This window comes from Chionomys nivalis, chromosome 11 (assembly GCF_950005125.1).
Source record: "Chionomys nivalis chromosome 11, mChiNiv1.1, whole genome shotgun sequence".
Taxonomy (NCBI): Eukaryota; Metazoa; Chordata; class Mammalia; order Rodentia; family Cricetidae; genus Chionomys; species Chionomys nivalis.
Genome location: NC_080096.1, coordinates 6,405,223 through 6,427,773, shown reverse-complemented (window position 1 = coordinate 6,427,773; position 22,551 = coordinate 6,405,223). Strand labels below are relative to the sequence as shown.

The window sequence follows — 22,551 nt, the reverse complement described above, 5'->3', positions numbered from 1 at the left end:
AGAGGAGAATGGTGCTGGCTGACCATGGCACCCCAGTTTGGCATGGCACCAGCTGTGCCTTCTGTCCCCCAGTAGCCTGGGGTTCACATTTCGTGTCCTTGTAGGATCAACTCAGTGCACAACCCCGAAGCAAAAGCCGCGGGAATATGTGGCATCCCTGTCCCATCAGATGGAGGGAGATGAGCTCTCAAGGTCCCTACAGGGAACTTGGCACTTGAAGTGTGATGTCTCAGGTTCACCCTCTATTTCTAGAGACTTCTGAGCTATGGTCATCCTTTCCAACCCCTGGTGGCATAGTGGGCCTAAGGGGAGAGAGCCTGGCCCTATGGCTGCTGAGCCTGCTCTGAGCTCTAATCATGGAATACAGATCAAGTATGCAGAAACCCGGTGTCATAAAACTGGCCAAGGAGGGAGGTCAATGTGTGACTATTGATGACTGAGAACCGGATTGTTTGACCCTGTGGGCTAGCCTGGGCTGCATCTCTCACCTGCTGCTGGAAGAGCCTTCCCAGCCATTCCAGTAACTGTCTTTAAGAAAGAGGAGGGTTGAACGGTGGCCCCAAATGATGTGTACATATTTTGAGACCAGAACCCGTGGATGTGACTTTATTTGGGGAAGGGGGTCTCAGAAGATGCTTCTGAGTAAAGGACTTAAGATAAGTTCACTTGGGTCCCATGACAAATGTTTAAAGAAGCCAGGAATAGAACAGAGAGAAGGGGTAGGGCTAGTTCAGCTGGTGAGGGGGCTAGTTCACCTGGTGAGGGGGAAAGTCCATGGAGGGAACTAGTTCACCTGGCGGGAGGGCGAATTCAGCTTGTGAAATGCTTGTCTTAGAAGCAAGAGGCCCTGTGTTTGAGCCTCAGAACGTAAGTAACCAAAGCCAGGAGTGGGGCACATGCTTGCAGACGCAGAGCTGGGCAGAAACAGGTAGATCTCTGGGGCTCACTGGCCAATTAGCCTTGTCTGCTTAGAGCTCTGTAGGTCTGTGAGAGAACTCAGCGGGGCAACAGCTGAGGTTGTGCTTCAGCCTCCACACACATGCCCACATGTACATGCACACGCAAACACACACAAACTAAGTGGAAGTTCATGGGAAGTCTGGAACCATCTGGAGCTACAAGAGGTCGGGAGGCTACTCCCCTAGACCCTCCAAGGAGAGTACATCCTTGTCTACACCTTGATGCTAGACTTCTGGCCTCCAGAACTGTGGGAGAAAATGTGATATTTTTAGCCACCCAGTGCAGGGCACTTTGTCATATAGCCTGAGGAAATGAATGCACCGCGGAAGCTGGAATCAGAGATACTGAGCAAGGCCAAGAAGCCCTTATTGCCTGGTGCTTTGTTGCTCCTGGCTTCCAGACTAACAATAAACAAACAAACAAACAAACAAACAAACAAACAAACAAATGTTAGACCTCATTTCTTCAAAGAGAAACTGAGGCTCCTGGGTCCTGGCAACGACCCTGAAAGATGCCGTTGTAGGAATGGGCTGACTTTGGTAAACAGCGTGAGCGCAAGGGACTCTGGGTGGCTGGCAACCATGTAGGTCTCTCCTACATCTAAGGCTTGCAAGGGTCTGAATAGTCTGTAGATCCTGGCTCTTGAATCCCGAAGGGAACCCAAGGAAATGTTGTCCCCTTCTGAGGACCCAGGAGAAAGGAGTAGTCATAAGGGAGGTCGTGAGGGACAAAAGGGACAAAGCCCCTTCACAGGCCATTGGGAAGCAAAAGAAGCCAGACACAAAAGGTCCCATGGTGTCATGAGTCCACTGAACAGAAAAATTCACGGAGACAGAAAGTAGGTGTCTGGTTGCCAGGTACTGCAGGCAAGGGGAAACGGGAGATTGATTGTGTGTGGGGAGGGCTAGCAGGTGTTTTAGATGGAGGTGGGGGCTAATGTCCAACACTGGGAGTATGCTAAACACCACTGATGTGTGCACCTTAAAATGGTGAATTTAATGTCACGTGACCTCAGCTTTATTGGAAAATAAAAGGATAGCTCCTGAAGGGACGGTCCTGATAGAAAGGTCTTGCCTGAGCGGAGACTCGGAGACCTGATAATGTCACCAGGCCCCTGGTGCAGCTTTCCAGGAAGGCATTTCCTGGCCTCTGCTCCAGTACTTCCCCACAGATCACTTAACTGTAGTCTCAAGACTAGGCCTTTGAGCCTGGGTGGGGTGCTGGCATTGCCGCCCGCTTCAGCTCTCTGGGGCTTTGGCAGGAGCCAGGAACAAAGCAGACGGACCTGGCAGAGTCTTCACACAATAGCTTCTGCACCAGGGGTGTCACCAAGCCATCTGCAGGGGCCATCTGCAGGTTTCTGGAGGACCATGGGGGGACTGGCAGAGGAGTCTGCTCAGGTAAAGCTATGTACAGAATTCTAGGTTCTCAGGGACTCTGAGGCAATCTTATCAGAGTCACCAGATCCTCTGTCTTGGCATAGCAAGTTTGGTAGGATTCTGTTTTTTTTCCAAGTAAGTTCCCCCAGGTGACTCAGATGCAAGGGGGCATCTGGAGACTTCAGCTGACACGCCTAGCTAGGACCTGTTATAATGGGCATATATGAGCCCATAAATATATAGAGACATAAGTCCACCATGAGATGGCATCAGGAGGAAGAAGGGACCTTGAGGCCACCTTTCTGCCTAGAATATAGACCCAGAAGGGTAGCAGCTGGGCCTGGGTTGGAAGACAGTCCTGGGGCAGGTCAGCGCCAAGGATACTTTAGCTAACGGCTAAATTCTAGCCGCTGCCCATTAGCCTTATCTTACTTTATGTTTTAACGGAGAGCATCCCCTCTGCTGAGACCTTCAGGGGCAGTGGCAGATCTCCTATGGCCTAGCAAAGCCATAGCAAACAGCTGATGTGGGTCTAGAAGAGGGTCACGAGCTCGGAGTGCGCGGGGAAGATGGACAGGCTTTTCCACAGCTCTGGCTTCCCACAGCGGAGTCCTGAGAAGCCCTAGGAGTCATGCGCCGCTTCCTCCGGCTTGCTGGGCCAGGACATCATTTGTTGATCCTCCAGCCTGATCCGAGCTCATGATTTCCTCTCCGGTTGCCATGGCCCCATGCAGAAAACACAGCAAACTGCTGGCCCTGCTCAGTGCATTTATTTCAAATATTCCTTGTGGCTGGAACCCGACCATGTTTGGGTGTCTGGACTGGAACATGAACGAATTGCTCTGTCCTCAGCCCCCTCCCCAGCTTCCCCAGCATAGTTTACGGTTCAGCGGAGTCCACATTCCTCATCCCGCCTAGGAGCGGGAGGGAGGCTGCTGCCCAGGATGGAGACAGAGGCAGCTTCCCAATATGGCCAAGCTAGAGAGCCCGCTACCTGCTCGAAGGCAGGGGATTAATTGCAACCAGATGGGCCAAGTCTGCACAGATGGTTTTATTAAAACCGTTCCCTTCAGCACAAAGGCCGGCTCCCCCAGAAGTCTCCTGGCAGTACAAAGACCCTCATTTTGCCGATGCCTCCCCTACCTCATGCCTGACCCCTGCCACCCTTTCAAGGGAGGCCCAGGTTCCAACTGCAACCTAGACATGAACTCCCGCCTAAAAATAACTCTAGAGCCACCCTCTTCCCTCTGCCTGCATCCGGGGTGGGCGTGGAAGTCTACCCCAGCATCCACCTTGATTTGTGGATGACTACCTGAGAAGAAAGATTAGTTATGAGGTTAGATCAGGAATGCTTGGCTTCCCCAGAAGCCAAGTCCCACAATAGGAAGCCATAGCTTTCAGGGAATGAGAGTCTCTACAGCGCTTGCTGGCACATGGACTTCAGTGAGGCCAGGCCCTGTTCTGGGAGCCCCATGGCCCCTGGTTACATCTGTGACAGCCATTTTACAGAGGCACATCTGAGGTTACAACATCGGTGTCAGGACCTCAGTGTGACTGGGATTCCATGTGCTAGTTCCTGGGCCAAGAGGCTGCCACACTGATGGGAGTGCCTTTACCTAGCAGCTTTGCAAGAGAAAGCGTGAACACAGTTCCAAAGAGCATTGGTACATCCCTTAAGCAAGGTGACCTGGGGAGTGTGGGAGAGTGCAGGTTCCGGGGTCTGGTGAAGCCTAGGGGGTGGGGTCGCTGCACTATGCATTCTCTCTCCCTCCCTCTCCCTGTCTCTCTTCTTCTTCCCCCTCCCCTCCTTTTTTTTTTTTTTTGGTGGAGACAGGGTCCCAAGTAGCCCAGGCTGGCCTCAAATCACTATGTAGCCAAGGATGGCCTTGAACTCTTGCTCTTCTAGCCCCCTCCCCCGAGTCCTGAGATTACAGGGATCTGTCACTATGACAAGCTGTGCTTTGTTTTTACAATTCTAATCGTCGTATGCTTCTTTGCAGGCACCACAGTGTGCACTAGGAGACTAGAGGAAAATGTGAGGCAGTCAGCTTTCTCCACCATATGGGTCCTCGGGACGAAACACTTAGCAGCAAGCATCTTTACCTGCTGGGCCATCATGGAGGCCCATGCTAGATTTTCTATGGTTCTGGGGGATCCAATGCAGGGCTTCGTGCATGTCAGGCCAGCAAGCACTCTGCCAACCGAGTTACAACTGCAGCACAGGAACTTGTATTTAACAACACAGGATCTAAGGAAAACAGGTCGGGAGACTCTCAGAAAGGGACATGCTGAGTGGCCCCTGACACAAGCATCTACAGCATCCCTAGAGACCAACATGCCCTTCAGACAAAATCCCCTCGACACGCTTCACGTCCTCTCAGCGGTTCTCTGGAAACCAGTTATGACGTATGAGCTCACTCAGTGAGCTTCTCTAGTGCTCACGGTATTGTTCATTGTTCCTCTGAATAAGTCAGAATTCCCTGTCCTTCCCACAGGGCCTCCATCTGCAGCGGCTGGCGAAGAGGGGCTTACTGGGCAAGGTTCTTTCAATGCCACTGTGTACTTGATGGGATGTGAGGGACATAGGCCTAAAGTCTTCTTCTAAGTGTTGAGATTGGGCTCCATGGGGGCTGTGCCGGCTGCTGCTCGTCCTAACTAGCTCCATTCGACTGCAGTACTCCTCTAGTTCTTGTGCATATGTTGCCTGTGTGCACATATAAGCAGGCAGAGGCTGGAGGCTGACATCACGTGTTTTTCTCAGTCACACTCCACCTTAGTTTTTTTTTTTTGTTGTTGTTGTTTTTCGGTTTTTCGAGACAGGGTTTCTCTGTGGTTTTGGAGCCTGTCCTGGAACTAGCTCTTGTAGACCAGGTTGGTCTCGAACTCACAGAGATCCGCCTGCCTCTGCCTCCCGAGTGCTGGGATTAAAGGCGTGCGCCACCACCGCCCGGCTCCACCTTAATTTTTGAGACAGGGCCCTCTCATTGAACCTGGAGCTCTTGGATTTGGCACAACTGGCTGGCCTCCAGGGGCTTCCCTCTGCTTCCCTAGTACTGGGATTACAGATGCATACCGCTGAGCCCAGCTTTTTAGGCTGGTACTCCGACCCTAACTTAGGTCCTCATGCTGTGTGACTGCACTTGACAAGCTGAGCCATCTCCCCAACTCCCACCCTAAGCTTTTAAACAAGGCAATGAGAGGGCTTTGGCGGCAGGTGGAATCACTTCCTATTAGGCTTGGTGAGTTGCAACGGTTATAAGCTTTCTGCAAAAGTGAGGTGTATCCTAGGATGATCCCCGACTCTCTGGCAAGCACCCCACTCTCAAGGAGTGGCAAGCAACACAGTAGGCAGTATCGCTGGCCGGCTGAGGGCTTAATCATGCCCCTCTCCCCTCCCACAAGGCACAAAGGACTCAATGGTTTCATATTTTAACAAACTTTATTAGGTTACTGTTATGAATCATCATAAAATAGAACAGAACAGGGGTTTCAAACTATACATGCCACGAGGCTTTATGCTGATGGGACAGCAGGGAGGGTGGCGACCTGGGGTGATGGACTATGGTGGATTCAGGAGAGCCTGGCAATTCACCAGCGTCCATCGGGTACAACTGGATCAAGATGAGAAGCTGGGATCTGTACAGATGAACACGACCCACTCCAAAATAGGAACAAGTTAAATTTTACAATCTGACAAGGCCCCAAAGGAAACAAACAAACAAAAATACTCCAAAACTTCAAAATATGAAGGGAATAATTTACATTCTTTATCTAGTCTTGGCACCAATTTTGTGCTTTAAAAATTAGACTGCACTGGAAGACTGGGGGGAAAGGTACCTACAGCAGCTGTTTAAAACGATGCTTACAAATATATATATATGTAAATATATTAAACATTTTCAACATAAAGTCATTTATTGTACCTGTGCAGAAATGAGCAAAGCTCAGACTTGATTGGAGTTGGTTTCTTTTCTTTTTCTGTTTTTAAGAGGACAAGTTTCACACAGTCCTGGGTGGCCACCAACTCAGCATGCAGCTGGATTCCTGGTCTTCCCGCCTCCACCTCCTGAGTTCTGGGATCACGGGTGGTTCATCATGCCTGATTTTCCTTAGTACGGGGATGGAACCTGAGCTTCCTGCAGGCTAGGCAAGCACGCTACCAACTGGGCTACATTTCCAATTTAGGGAGCTGATTTCAAAGTAAAAGAAAGGGCAAGAGATCAGAAGCAGGTGCTGGAATGCTCCAATAAGGTGCTGCTGGGGACAGACAGCCATCAGCTGCTGCCATCCTACACCCCACTCCCGAGGCTCGAGGGTGTGTGTGGTGGGGTCATGAGTGCTGCTCCATATGGCTCTTGAGCCTCGAGGCGTGGGGTTTCACAATGCTCCACTCTGCTCTTGGTCTCTTTCATCCTGCTTTGCCTATAGCTTCCCTAGTGGCTGGGAACCCCACTCGCCCTGCTTATCCTGATGGCCCTCCAGGCCCAGAGTTCAAGGATGCCCATAGGAAACACCGGAAAAATCAGGTGCGAAATTCAAATCTCATGGAAGACAAGAGACCCAGACACACGCAATGATGTATGAACGCCCAAGGTAAGCAGCTACCTGGGGACGTGCGGACTTGCGCAGTCCTCTAATTCTCCTTGGGGCCTGATCCCGTGCTGGTGCAGAGCCCTTTGGAAACTGGGCCAAGGGATCTACACAATGACACCCTTGTGTCTGTGCACGCCAGTTCATATGCCAAAGGCATGTCCCAGGAAAAGGGACAGGTGTGGCATACACATTCCTGGGAAGTGGCAGGTGTGTGTGGGGGAGCAACAGAACACACAAAGGGAGGTGACCCAACCAGGTTTCCTTTCTAAATGGAATAAATAAATGGCCTTTGTTACTGCTTAAAGAATAAATACAGGGCATGGAGCACCGACAGCTGGCAATGAAGCCGGCACGCATTGGCCCAAGGGAGGTCCAACCTGGGGTCGTGTCTCAGTGTCCATGGTATGTGACATCCTGAGCTTCATCTGAGTGCCTTGTCCTGGCCATTCCTGCTTTGGGAATCTGCCCTGGAGCCCTGGCATCTCCCACTAATCTCTCCTCCCAGGACCCCCAGGGGGCTGCAGGGTAGGAGCAGCCCCCTCCGTGAGAGCAGTCAGGAGCCTGACAGAGGCTTCCATAGAAGTTTATTCTCTGCATCTGTTCACGGGAGGGCCTGGATGCTGCTGCTTCAGCCAGTGTTGGGAAGGGAGGAGAGAAGTCCGCTGGCATTGGCCCACCTAGCAGAGGCAGCTGGTAGGATGAGAGGACACATCTGCCCATGGCTGGGGGTGGACATCCATCCCAGGCGCAGGGGTCGGAGGACTCCAACGGCCTGGTGAGTTGGCACCAGGTGGCTGTGGTATGGCGGTCCTGGGATGTGGGTCACTGGTAGAGGAGGTAGGCCTTGAGCGAGGCAGGTAGCGGCAGAGCGGGGATGGCACCCAGGCGCTCCTTTCCTAGAGCGAGGCGCACCGAGCGCCGACACAGGTCCATGAGTGGCAGGGGCTCAGCTGGGAAAACCAGGAAAGAGAAGGAGAACCTTAGCAAAGTTCAGGAAGGTTCTAGAACAGATGAGACAACCCTTACAGCATGTCCAGGGTTAGCACTGAACCGAGGGGATTTTAACAAGCAGATCATTAACAAATGCGATTTTAGATTCTGACCTGTGGTGGTGGCTGCAGAGAAAGTTGCATTAGGCCAGGTAGGTTCAGAAGCCCTCTGCGGACAGGGATTCATCTGCTCTCCCAACAGTGACCAACTATAGTGGAGTAACCAGAGAGGCCGCTGCTGCTCATGTTCCCTTTACAGAAAAAGGAACTGAAAGCATCTAGAGAACTTGCCTACGCTTGCCCTGCTGGAAGGGATGGGGCTGGGACCTAAAGGAGCTGTGCCTGGTCACATGCGGGGCTACCTTCTGTGTGAACGGCTCCAGGGCAAATGAGAGTCTGTTCTCAGCACTCCCCCATTCCAGCGCCAGGGCCCCAGGCAGGATCTGGAAGGGAGGTCCTTGTGTGCCACCTAGCTTCTGCCTTCAAGAGCCTCTCAGGTACTGTCCTTGCCTTCGTTTTAAAGCAGAGGATGATACGGAATAGAAAAAGTAAAGGTTCAGATCCAATTCCGGGCACCCTGTGTTCTGTATTGGCATCCATGTTCTGTATTGCCCAGGATATACAGAGAACTGGCCTGGTGCTAACTCAGTGGATAAAGACTCGTCACCAAGTCTGATGACCCAAGATCAATCTCTGGAGGGTGAACATGGCGGAAGGAGATTCAACACCCACATGTTGTCCTCTGATCTTCACATGTGTGCAAAGTACACATATATGTGAAATAAATAAAACAAACGAGTAAGCAAAATTATTAAAAAAGAAATGATAGCCAAAGTCATGTGTACCCAGTGGCAGAGCCAAGGTGGTGTTCAGAGTTATGGTGACCAATAGGTCAGAGCTGGAGGAACCCCAGGTCTCTGGGCTTCCTTCAGCCTGACAGGGAAACTGGGAACACCAGCTTAGCTGCAGCTAGAGCACCAAAGTACTCGAAGTCACCTCCCTGCACTGCCCCAAGCATCTGACTAGGATGCTTTCCAGTCAGAGCTGTTTCCGGGGTCCAGATTAAAGAGGAGACCGCTGCCCCTCGCGGTCTCCGAGGTCCCTCTGTCCTGCCCGCTGAGAGCCCAGGCCCCGCATCCTGCAGAGAAGGCCCTGGCCAGCTGGCACCCCAAAGAGTTCTTCAGCCTTTCTCCCAGCGTTCTGAACGTCCCGGGGGTGGGCAGACCCTTCTCACTCTGCTTGGGACCAGGCACAAACGCACACGTGGGACCACTCAGTGCTCCCCCACATCCTGGGACTAGAAAGAGCACAAACAAATGGACTGTGGTTTGGTCCATGTCCACCCCTTGATGGCAAGTCTGTTGTGAGCCAAAAAAAAAAAAAAAGCCCAGAATGAAAACTTCCCCTCCAAATCTCACTCCACTGAAAAAGTGGGTTCTTTTATCAATGTGTGCACTTATTCTTTTGTGTACACATACATGCTCATGTGTGTGCAGATGAACATGGTGGGGGGCACACATGCATGTGTGCGAATGTGACGGCCAAAGGACAGCCTTAGCCAGCGTTCCTCAGGACAATCATCCACCACATTGCTGTCTGTTTTGAGACAGAGTCATTAGCCTGAAATTCACCAAGTGGATAGGCTGGCTAGCTAGCCTCAGACATCTGCCTGGTTCTCTGCCTCTCTAGTGCTGGGATTACATGTGCACACATCATACCTGGATGTCTTATGTGTGTTCTGGGGCAGTCAAACTCACGTCCGCATTCTTGTAAGGCAAGCATTTTACACAGCCATTTCCATAACGCTAAGTGCATTCTTCTGAATTTCAACATTCACCAATGTGCCTCAAAACATTAAAAATAACCCCTTTGTGGGCTGGAGACATAGCCCAGTGGTAGGGCATGTGCTTAGCATGTACAAGGCTCTGGACTCAGACCTCATCACCAAATGAATAAATAACATTAAACATTATTGAAGGTTGGGTTCTCTGTCTGAGAGAACATGGAACCTGCTAACAGGCGCAAGATTCTTTGGGAGTCAGAGAACGGTCTGACGCTGATTGCAGTGAAGCCACTGGGTGCTTCAGACAAACGAATTAGAATGGTACCTAAGCTGCACCTTACAGCAGCTGTACTGAAAAAGAACAAACTGGGCTGGGGAGATGGCTCAGTCTAGAAGGTGGTCGCCATCAAAGAACAAGGCCCTGAGTTCAGTTTCCAGAGCGCATGAGAAAAGCTAGGCATGGCGGCACACACTCGTAATCCCAGTGCTGGGGAGGCAGACAAGGGAGGATCCCCGGGGCTCACTAGCTAGCTAGTTTAGCCAACTGGGGAATCCCAGGTAAAGAGAGCATGGTGGAAAGTACTCAAGGAGCGACTCCTGAAGCTGCCCTCTGGCCTCCACATACATGTGCATAAGCACCCACTCACATGCATGTATGTGCATACACACCCACTCACATACATGTAGTGCATATGTACCTACTCACATCCATGTATGTCCATACGCACCCACCCACACTCACACCTGCCCACAGAATACACATGAGCCGACGGGATGGCTTAGTGTGTACAACTGCTTGCTGCAAACTTGATGACCAGAGTATGATCTGGTGGCATGGGTGTGCCAGCACTCACACACATACATTGCTCACTCGCTCACACGTATGCACACGCCCGCACATATGCATGCACGCATGCATGTAGGCATGGAAAACTTCAGCCACAGCTTCTCAGGAGAGAAACTCAAGTAGCAATGGTTTTTAATGGGAAGTTTTGAAATACAGCCTGTCCTAGACAATGCAGCGCCACCACCAGGAGCCTGGAGGCAGGAGGATGAAGTAAAGGAGTTCCATGTATCCATGGCCAACTAGGTTCTGAAACCAGAAGGCTTCACTGCAGCCTTTGGCCAGGACCTAGCAGTTATAAGATGGCCCTCCTGCATGGCAGAGTGGGGACCTCTGTACCTCCTCTTTGCCTGGGGACACTACCATCCGGTGTCACTAGGCAAAGGGCCTGGGGCTGCCAAGCGTAGTCTTCCTGAAGGATGTGGCTCAGTCCCACTTGGGAGGTAGAGAAGCTTCCCTACAGGCTGGAGGGCTGTTGCGGGAGCACCGGGAGTCACTGAATATGAACCAAGAGCCTCACCAGCACAGCTGATACTCCCACCATGCAGCCCTTGGCATTGTGATTTCACGTCACCTCGCAGATAGCCCCTGTGAAGAAAATTCCCAAACAAGAGGACTAGGACTCTACAAGACCCTGCTCCAGCTCCTGTGTTTCAGGACCGACACTGAAGCTGCCACCACTGCCACCATGGGTGGTGGAGCACATGCTATGGACCTGGGTAGAGATGGGGAAACAGACATCAGAAGCCCAAGGACAAAGGATCAAGGACTCTGAAGGGCGGCAGTAGCCAACTCATTCACCCACGCAGAAAGCAGGCACACAGCGGGTGGGGGTGGGGAGCTCTTGTAATACGGTCATGGGCTGTGGGGCCTTCCAGGACCAGCTACAGGAAGGGTAGCTAATGGCTGTGGTGATGCATCGAGATGCAAATACAATCAGAGTGAAACAGGCGCTCTAAACAAGAAAAAGCAGGTCGCATTTCCCTCCCTTGAAGGAGAGCAGTCCACAGAGCTTGCTCTAGGCAGACAGACACGTACCAATCTCAGCTGGTCACTACCAGGACCCAAGGAAGTCTTTCCCACCTCAGTACTTCTGGCCAAGCTTGCTCCCTGCTCCATCCATAGCCCAAGTACCCACTGCTGTCCCACTGACCTGGTGGGTGCGTCTTGCTGGCTGGGGCCTCTGGCCACTTATCTCAGGAGGTCACTGATATTTACCGTTTATAATAGATGAGGTGAATATGCAGCAATGACACCGGAAGTAAAACAGATATATTTCCAGGAGAAGGTCGAGGACCTGGAAGAGCCCACATGCCAACTTCTGCATTTCAAAGAGGAACAGCTTCCTAGTGGCCTAGTCAGATCTGCACTGTCCCAGAGCCCCAAACCTGTGACTCTTGGGGTATTCTGAAAAAAAAAACCTGACCCAAATGAAGCCTCAAAAACACAAGGCTAGCTGGGGAGACGGCTCAAGCAGGAGAAGCACTGTGCAAATCTGAGCCCCAGAATTTGGATCCCCAGGACCCAGTAAATGCAGTCTGCTTGTAATTCCAGCCTTGGAAGATAGAGATGGGTTCCCCAAGCAAGCTAGAACGATTAGTCACATCAGTGAGCTCTGAGTTTGACTGAGAAACCTGCCTCAATGATTAAGGTGGAATAGTTATTGAGGATGCTTCCTGATATCAATCTTGGACTTCCATAGGCACATGTACCCCAACACTTACCCCTGCAACGCACCCCCCACATGCACCCATGCAGTGCACCCCCACAACGCACCCCAATACATGTACCCCTGCAATGCATCCCCATACTTGCACCCCCACAATATATCACTGCACATGCATCACCACCCCTGCACCCCCTCAATGCACCACCACCCATGCAGTGCACCAAGTGCACCCTGCAGTGCATGCCTGCACGTGCACCCCTGCACACCCCACACTAAAGCAGTCATATGCACATGCACAAATGGGATTTTTAAAGAAAAAGGGCAAGTGTTGTATGCCCAGCCCATGACTTAAAGGATCAAGGAAAGTCACGTTCAGAGGGGCCTCCAGGTCATGCTGCCCACCCCCACGGTACCTATGGCTGACCTAGGGCTCACTCCTACAAGCAGCTGGCAGTGACAATACCCATGGGAATATTCTAGAATGTTCTGAGTGGAAGTAGCCATTGTGTTTATTCTTTGTATTCAGCAGTTCTAACAAGAGGAGCCAGGGAAGGACAACTGACATCTCTCCAAGTGATAGAGGCGCTCTTGGTCCCTGTCCTCCAAACCCTGAGTACCTGTTGTCCTCACGAGGCCAGTGTTTCTGAGAGAGGCACTAGAACATCTCCTGAATGGGGTGACTCCCTGAAGGAAGTCCTGGCAGGGCAGGGTAACGTGTCTCCCCAGAGCAAGGAGCAGTTTCCGCGGTGGTGGGGCAGCCAGAGCAGCAGTAGGAGAGGGCGGGTACACTGAGAACTGGGCAAGAGCAGAGAGAGGCCGGGAGGGCATGACAGCTACAGACTGAGCAACAGCAGTCAAGCCTGCTGGCGGCAGGGAACTGATTCTCCCCCAGAGCCTCTGAGGTCCGAGGACCCCGCTGGACAGCTTCATCTCGGACAGCTGGCCTCCTGGACTGTGACAGAATATATCTCTGCTGTTTTAGATGCCTGGCTCAGGGTAATTTGTTCCGGCAGTGCCAGGAAATGAGTATAGCATCCTTCCTCCATCAGGCACCAGGCCTTAACCCTGCTCCACCCACATGACTCCTGGCGAGGTCCCTAACAACCTTCTTGTTGCCAAGGCAGCTGCCAGTGCTCCTGACCTGCCATTACTTTGTCTTTCTTGAAACCCTTCCTTCCCTTGGCACACAAGAGCATCTCCTGGGATCCTCTGCACACATGGCCTGCTTCTCCTGGGCCTCCTGCTTCTAACAGGAGTCCAGCGTCAGCCCTCAGGCCCAGCTCTCCCATCCCTCTGAGTGCTCTCATCCAGGGTCACGGTGTAGTTATTGTTTTAGTGTGCTGGGGATGGAACCCAGAACCTTGTGCATGCCAGGCGAGCTTGTTACCCTTAAGCAATACCCCCAATACCATATATATATATGGATGAATGCCCGGGATCTCCAACTCCAGGCTTGTAGGTCCACCTGTCCATGGTCCTCCCTCTAGTTTTGTCCCATCTTTCCGATTGTGGATATATCCTTAGACCTGCTCAGGCCAAATACCTGGAGTCATATCCTTAGCAAGCTTTCTCATTTCCTACACACAATTTCCTGAGGTGCGCACTCTGGAATACGGTTGCCTCTATCATCACTACAGCTCTTGCCTTGCCTCAAGCTCAGTCATCTCTTACCAGACAACTGTCATGGCAGCCACTCTTGCCTACCATCAGCCAAGGGATCCTCGTAAGGCATGAGTCACCCCTCAACAATGCCCTGAGGTGCCAGTGTAAGCAGGTGCAATCTCTCCCTCCTCTCTCCTGGCATTAGCAGGGCTAATGATAACACGCCACCCTCAGATGTCCTGCTCAGCACCCCAGGAAATGGCCACATCCATGTTCCTATCTGCATCTTCCAGGGTCAAACATACACAACCAGGACTATGGAAAAGGAGAAGCCAAGTGTCTTGGTGCTTTCTGGCACTCAGTTAGGTTGGAGAGCACCCAGAGTGTGTATCACTGATCAGGAAGTAATTTGATGTGACATTCTGAGTCTATCTGGATCTTAGCTGCCATGATAGATGCTCCGGTTCTCACACTCCCACCCGGCCAGTAGGGCTGGAGCTCTAGACTGAAGAAAAAAGAGAAAGCAGGCATTCACCTTCCTCTGCTTCCCGACTATGGGTGTAATGTTACTAGCTGTCTCATGCCTTCCCTACATGATGGACTGGACCCCTTGACCTGTGAGCCAAGGCTCCTTCCCTCACTTGCACTGCTCGGGTGTTTGTCCTAGCAACAGGGAAAGGAGCTAGCTTGGCGTGCAGACCCCACACCTGATGCACAGCTAAGCAGAGTTCCATCTGCTCAAAGAACATGTGTCTAGGCCTCTGGGATGCCACTGCTGAAAATGTCATGTGTGCTATGCGTGGCTTTCTGAGGGCAAACCAAGGGCAAACACACCCCAGGCCCCTCCATGCAAATCCTCAGGGCTCATGAAAACTTTGGCAGGCCTGTCTGTTTCCAAATGACAAGGTTGGGGAGTTCTCATGGAGCCCAGATGTGGCCTCTGGGAGACAACAGTAGCCCGGCAACCCTCCCATCTATCATCTGTCAGTCTGCAGTGAAGGAACATAACCTCCCTGCTGCGTTACTGACCACTCCTCCACGGGGAGGTGGCGGGCAAGCCCAAAGCCAGGCTTCCTCGAGAACCTCAGCCCGGACACCTGTGCCTAGCGGTCCCAGTCCCCGCCCACCCCTGCGAATCTGGCTGTGGACTGATGCCACCTATTTCTGTGATCGAGGGAGACTGACTCCCAGGACTGGCTCTGCCAGCTCCCAGTCCAGGCCCGAGACAACTTCCTCAGGGGGTTCCCTTCTAGGTGCACGCTGGGCCGCTCTGCCAGGGGTACCATGCCCCTCATGCTGCGCTGCACAGGGTTCTGGGTGCTCTCGACATTCCAGTGTCTCCCAAAGGTAGACTCTGGGGATCCTGCAGGGTCAGAGATGACAGGCCAGTGGAGGACTGTCTCCTGACATCAGTGAGAGCCACACCTATCACTCACCACAGGCTGGGGCTAGGATTTGAAGGGTCAGGCAAATCTGCCTTAAAACCAGCCATGGGTGGTTGGTGCTTTCTGGCTCACCCCCTTCTGGAGATGAAAACACACAGACCACAGGAGACACCCCTGTAGGAAATGAGCTCCCAGAGAGGGGGTCTGGCCTGAGGTGGGTGGCTCTGGAGCACCAGGACCCCAGTTAACACAGCTCCGGGTTCCACCCATGCTGGGTCATCACAGACCTGCTGCCACCAGCATAGCTATTTCATGCTGCTGCATGCAAACTACTTCAGCACAGAGAAAGGCCACACCCCTTTCCAAAAGGACAGGCAGAAGTCACTGCTGACTCAGCGCAGTCCCCACTCTGAGACTAAGCAAGTCTTTCTCGGGACTTACGTGCAAAGGAGTGTCGAGCTCTGGGAGAGAAACTCAGAATCTGGGTCATGATTGAAAAAGGTCCTTGGCTTTCACTTATCTAAGAAGCCAGAGCATCCCCAAGGCTACAAAGCTCACCTAGTGACACTGGCTACTGTGCTAGAATATGGACAACTACAGGTCAAGGCTGGAAGCATGTTAATCAGAGAATAATAAAAACCGTTCATATATTTATCCGCTCATTATACCATGACCTATTCATCCATCCGACTGCTCCATCATCCATGTATCCATCCATTCGTACATCTGTCCGTCCGTCTGTCCATCCAGCCATCCTCTGCTTATTCATGAACCACTGCCAGGTACTTCAGCAGGCTCTGGACAGACTTTCTCATTTAGCCAGCTATAGATCAAGAATGGTGTGGTGTTTGAATGTATTTGGTACCCATAATCTTATAGAAAGAGGCAGTATTAGGAGGTGTAGCTTTGTTGGAGTGTGTATGGCCTTGTTGGAGGAAGGGTGTCACTGTGGGGGTGGGCTTTGGTTTTCCAATGCTCAGGACACCACCCAGACTTTTGTAGTCTGCAAGATGTAGGACTCTGAGCTATTCACTCCAGCACCATGTCTGCCTGCACTGCCATGCTCCCCACCATGATTATAGTGGACTGAACCTCTGAAACTGTAAGTGAGCCACCCCAATTAAATGTTTCCTTTCCAAGAGTTGCTGTGGTCCTGGTGTTTCTTCACAGCAATAGAAGCTAAGACACACGGCCCATGTGGATTTACAAACACTGGGCTATTGACTTGAAGACATTCTAAGTCCAACAACTCCATAACTAGCCAGGACCACAGGGATGTGTGGGAGGACACTGCTTTAGACAAGGCAGGGAACACTTACGATCAAGTCCGTTCAAGTAGCGCATGCGGATCTCACAGTGGCCCCAGACGGCGCTCACTACAGGATACAGTTTTTTACCCTTAAGTCCCCGAAAAGCCACTCCCATGTACTGTCCATCCACAATGAAACTCAGGGTCCCATCATCCATGTCCAAGGCCACAAGAAAGGAGTCAGGGACAATGAACGTCTCATCCGGCCCCAGAAAGGCTGGGTACGTTTTACTTGGCTGGTTCTTGCCATCATGGTAGAGACGGTTTCGCCCCAAGTCCCAGCCCCAGGACTCGTGGTTATTTCCTATGAGGGTTGTGTACCCAACAGAGTGCAGAGGGGCGTCCGCTGTGGCCACCCCCACCACAGCATGCGTGCCTCGTTGCCTCATGGCCCATGTGATCTGCCACACATGCAGTCCACGTGTGTACCCAATTTTGCCCCTGATAGCGTCTGTGCTCTGGGCCACCGGATGCCGGTGAAAGATCAACTTGTCATCTTCCTTCACGAAGACATTGAGCGAGCGGTCATTATTGTTCCAGGAGTGGAGCAGCTGGACATCATAAGACACGGGGGGCATATCGAGCAACAGGTCCAGCCGGGTGGGCTTGCAGTAATCCAGACCCTGGAGCTCCTGCTTCAGAGGTCGGTATGTGGGGTCCCGCATGTCCACAGTCTTGATCCCTCCCGTGACCTTCTGACCCATGTTGACCTTTGGTTTCACCTTTTCACTGACTCCCAAGGCAAACTCATCAATCTTGGGGCCTTGACTCCAGATTTCTAATCAGGGCCAGACAGAATTCCTAAGGACGGTTGCTAGGTGATCTCTGAAGGTTGTGAAGCATTCAGTATTGCCTAATGGATGGAAAGAAAAACAGGAGAGTGGGTGAGTGGGGTGCAGAAGGGGAAAGATTAAAGAGGAACGCAGAGTTGCACACACCAATTCGTCTCAGCAGCTTGGAACCCTGGTGCAGAATGAAATGCCCCCCTCCCTGTGGCTATATTGTCACAAAGGAAAACGGGCCATCTGCCCCACGGCCTGTGTGGAGAGGTAGAGGTGGGCTTGGGGATTGGGACCTGCACTCAATGTGCTGGGTCAGTCTGAGACACCATTGGGGCTTCTAGGTGGTGTCTCACAGCCAGAAGGCCAAGGTGGTGACACGGACGCTGGAGTAAGCCTCAACTCAGAGACACCTCGGTCAGAACGAGGGGATGCACTGCTTCCCTGTGTGGAACCCGCAGCGCGGCACAGGCAGATGAGGACACCGAGCGCACCCTCCCCTCTTCTACTCCAGAAGAGTTATCTCTGATAGACGGGAACCAAGTGGCCCTAGGGAGGAAATCCCGACGCAGACATCAGGTTGGCTAAGGAACTGCGTGCACATGCACACCGGGCCAGGCGCTGAGGCCCAGAGGTCCATACCCTACCCAGACTGGTGCCATCAACAAGGCTTTCCTCAAGGCCCCCGGCTGGGCCCTGGACTCGGATGGACATGGAAGGGCAAGGCTCATCCACTCACCCACACGTGGTTCTGGGCTAACTTGCAGATGGTCAACCGCTTTGTTAGAAGTCAGCCTTCACCTAGAGGGCAATTCTTCACGCTTGGGTCTCCCTGCTACAGCATGGTAACAGGAATGCTGTGGCAGGGACCTAACTGCACACTGCCTTTTTCTTTTCTGACTTCATCATCCCCAGGGTCTGTTAACGAGGATGGGGAAGCGGGACCAAGGGGAGCCCTCCCAACATCTGTCTACTCCATCTCTAGGAGATGACTGAGAGGAGGAGGAGGCTAAGAGCAGAGCAGACAGCACCTCCTCCACCTGTCCCTGCCCAGCTTGGCATCAGGGAAGACGGCAAAGCATTTGCATTCCTAGGTCCTCCTCATGAGCAGGTGCTCTCTGCTGCCCAAACCTGGAGGGTTGGAAAGATGGCTCAGAGGCTAAAGGGACTGCCTTGTGAGTGTGAGGACCAGAATTCAGATCCTCAGAGCCCACATAGGAGCTGGGTGGTTGTGGCAGCCCCCACTGTGACCCTGGTGCACCTGGAAGTGGAGACAGGCTCCCTCCAGAGCAAGCTGGTTGGATCACTAGCAAAAGCAGTGAATTCAGAGAAACACCCTCAACATACAAGGTGGAGAGGTGAGAAAGAACCCACTGCCATCCTTCAGTCTCGAAACACATGTACATGTACATACATACACGTACACACACACACACACACACACACACACACACTGCACATACATTTACAAACCCAAAGAACCCTTCTCGGCCTCCAGAGGGACTTCTCCCCACTCTGAAGAGGTGCCTATGATCAACAGGATAATGAGGGCAGCCTCCTGGCTCCATAATCTAACAGAATGAGCATCAGCCAAGATGGGTGAGGGCCACTGAGACTCGGCTGTTGGGAAACAGGGTCATGCTGAGTCACCTGTCCCAAGGGGCTCTGGGACACCCGAATAAAGCAGATGAAAGAAGTGGGAAGGAGTCTAGTGTGAGAAGGCTGTGGGGTGCCAGGCTGAGCATCTGGGGACCAGAGAGCACTGGTCCTCGTCAGTGAGCACAGGTCCTGGAGGTGGGACAGGTCTGCTATGGGACCAGCATAAGCCGCTGTCCTCTTGGCTGGGAAAGACCACCATGAGAATGTTGCCTTCAGGGTGGAAAGGTCTCCTGGAGGCTCAGTCCCAGGGACGGATCTAGGTGGATGCGTGTGCCCATTATCCTCATCCTGTGGCTGCCATTCCTTCTTAGTGCCAGAGAGAGCACATGGCACACCCACCCTAGCTCCCAATCCCAAGGACACAGACATCTCTACAGGGACAAGGCAGGACCTGGGCCCAAATCTACTTAGACCTGAAATGTCCCTTTGCAGCTGAGGACTACACTGGTTCCACAAAGCCCCATGGATTCTGTGACCCTACTTCACAGAATGTCTAGGTACAATAATCCTCATTTCTCTCATCTTTCTTTGTGATACCGGGGGGTAAATCTATTGCTTTGTAGCCTCTGATCCCAGCACTAGGGAGGCAGAGGCAGGTGGATCGCTGTGAGTTTGAGGCCAGCCTGGTTTACAGTGTGGGTTCTAGGACAGCCAGGGCTGTCACATAGACAATCCCTGTCTTGGAAAAAAACCAAAAAACTAAACAAATACAAGGACAACAAACCCCATGCTTTGTACACGCTAGGCAAGACTTCTGCCACTGGACAACATCATCAGACCTTTGAAAGACTTTAAATGACCCAGGGTCTCACACTGCTGGCTCCATCATTCATCTGTGGTTTTTTGCTTTAAACTCCTTGAGTTACGGCCCTGACATTCCTCAGTGACAGAGCTTTCCTCACCTAAATTGCTTCTGGTCCGAGTGTTTTATCATAGCAGTAGAGATCAAGTGAAAATGACCAGAAATGGCAAATTTTCTGTGTAAAGGATCCATGCTAACTGTCTTGGGCTTTGTGGGACAGACTACAGCTGTTCAACTTCATCAGAGCACAAAAGCACCTATGAAAGGCAGACAAACTAATGTCCATGGCTGCATTCCGATAAAACTTTATGTATAAAAACAGGCCAGCCCACAGCCTGCCAGTCACCAGCGAGATTATGGCTCCTACTCTGTCTCTTCTGAATGAAGTTTTGCGAAGGCCGCAGCAGGCAAGCATGCAGCAGGATGAGAAAGGATGTCCTGGCAGCCTTAGATGAACAATCGAAAGAGTGACCTGAGGGTGGAGCGTCCACTCTGTCCAGGTCAGTTCCACATGCTCCTCTACTGAGATGTTTCCAGTGGTCTGTGTAGGGCCCACTGAGTCTACTACCACCCATGCTGTGCTGAGCTGTGGAAAGGGTGAGAGCCCCAGGCATGGAACGGCTGTGAAGGTGTGTGTCCACGAGAGGGAAGGTGTGGGAAGGAGGAACTGGAGAGGGTAACACTGGGGAAAGTATCCACAGTATTGTGAAATGACCCTTGCGGAAGGGCAGGCTAGAGGACACGGTCCAAGCCCTCTACTGTATGTGTGCCACCATGCCGTCATCTGAGTCACCTTCTGAGTGGGCAGTTGCCATGGCAATCCTCGAGTCACTCCTGACTCATCTTTCCTGTGTGTCCAGGTTGTTGGCTGAAGATGACACTGTTCTATTGTGCATAGCTAGCCACCTCCTAGCCTACACAAGGTGCCAAAGCCGTCCAGCTTCCCTTCTCTCGTCCACTTTAAAACTGCCCATGCAGGGAGCTGGGAAGATGGTTCAAAGGTTAAAAGTACACACTGTTCTTACAGAGGACCCAAGTTCCACGCCCAGCACCCACACCAGGCGGTTCACAACTGACTGCGGTGCCAGCCTGGTACCTCTGGCCTCTGTGGGGACCTGCACTCAAGTGCACATTCCCCTCCCCACACACATACACATAACTTAAAAAAAACACCCCCATGCAGACATACCCTTCCATCCTTACCTTCCCCTGGGCTGTGGCCCGAAAGACATGTCCCTGGCCCGTCTCCAAGGCTCCCGAACTCACTCAGGATGACTGTGCCTTGAATATACCAGCTAAGATTCACCCTTGGTTTTGCTAATTTCCCATTTCTTCATTTATAACATGACATTCATCTGTGTCTCACATGCTTTTCTGAAACTCAATGGAGACAATGTCTTAGAGAGGGCCTGGCACAACTGGCATATTCCTTTTGATGTTCTAGAATGTGCTCATTCACTGAACAAAGACCACTGTGAGTCGCTCTTCCTGGTTACCGCACCTGGCCTAACAGATGGACCCTGCCTCAGGCCATGGTCTGGGCACTGGAATGCCATCCTACAGAGGACTAAGATGAAGGACTCTACTGAGCCAGGTTCAGTGGGCCTGGTTTGTGAATGGCCAGATAGTAACCACTAGGTTTTTCAGACAGTGTGTACATAAACGGGTGTGTCTATGTCCCAATAAAACTCTAAGAAAACAAAGAGCTGGATTTACCCCAGGGCCACAGTGACTGACTGACCCCACTTACGAAGCTGTGAAAACCTGCTGACCTGCTCCTCAAAGCACCTGGACACGGAGCTCGGGATGGGGTGGGTGTGTGGTATCCATGGGTGCTGAGTGACAGAAACATGGGTGGGTCTGCAGAGCTGTGGTTGACAATGGATGAGACAGGCTTCATTGAGCCAGCAGAGTCCAGCAGTGGGTACTACTGGTAGGAAGTGGGGAACCGGTACAGATGCCGGCTCTAGGTCACCCCCATTTCCTACTGTTCTAGGAACAAAGCAGAAGCTCAAGGGGTTCAAGTGTGCCACATGAGTGCCAGGGCCTAAGGTTACCAAGAGAGATGGCAGACCTCTATGAGGTGGGAGGACTCAGCCCTTGTCTCTACCCAGGAGACGCCAGACCGTGAAGGGCGGGAAGGGAGTGGGTATGTGTTTCCTGTAGGCTGAGTAGAAGGCTGACAGGGCTGGACCACCATCCCCACACTCCGCCACTCATGGCAGCCGTGGATGCCTCCACAGACAGGCATGCATGCCGTACACACGTGGGCACCGCTGAGTGTAGCCATGGCAATGGTCAGCCAGGCAAGGAGCCAGGATAGAAGCCTGGAAATTCAACTCCTACTTGAGTCCCTTAGCAATTTACCTGCTCAGAAAGGAAACTCCGGCATTCACCACCACGCCCTTCACACAGCACCTGCTGGCCATCCTCATGGCCAGCCAACTCCCAAACAAAGTCCTAGCTGGCACCCCTCTCACCCTATCAAACTCTGGCCACCCCAAATAATGAACACATCCTACTGTGCCTAGTCCTCAGGACCATACCAGCCAGCTGTCAGACAGTGCTGGTGATTCCCAAGGACCAGGGACACCCCTCAGAGAGAGCAGAGGAGGAGACACGCCATGTCGTGATCCCATCACCGCTCCCATAAAGCAGGGCAGCTATCCCAGCCAAGGGAGTGTGCACAGGTGTATGTGCACATCTGTGAGTGTGTGTGTGTTTGTGTTGTGTGTATGTAGGAGCTCTAACTACAGATCTGTCACTCTTACTGGGCAGCAGGGAGCATGGCCAGTCAT

General features: G+C 52.2%; 1 protein-coding gene across 2 annotated transcripts in view; it reads right to left on the bottom strand.

Moving 5' to 3' along the window:
• Positions 1–5,780: 5,780 nt before the first annotated feature.
• The window catches only part of Spsb1 (splA/ryanodine receptor domain and SOCS box containing 1), a 61,005-nt gene continuing 44,234 nt past the window's right edge, over positions 5,781–22,551 (bottom strand). For both annotated transcript variants that reach the window (XM_057784579.1, XM_057784580.1), the window contains exons 2-3: positions 16,524–17,366; positions 5,781–7,882 (exon numbers count right to left, since the gene is read on the bottom strand). In XM_057784579.1, the coding sequence (XP_057640562.1) occupies positions 7,755–7,882; positions 16,524–17,217 (822 nt within the window). In that variant the 5' untranslated portion in view covers positions 17,218–17,366 and the 3' untranslated portion in view covers positions 5,781–7,754. The remainder of the gene's footprint in view (positions 7,883–16,523; positions 17,367–22,551) is intronic.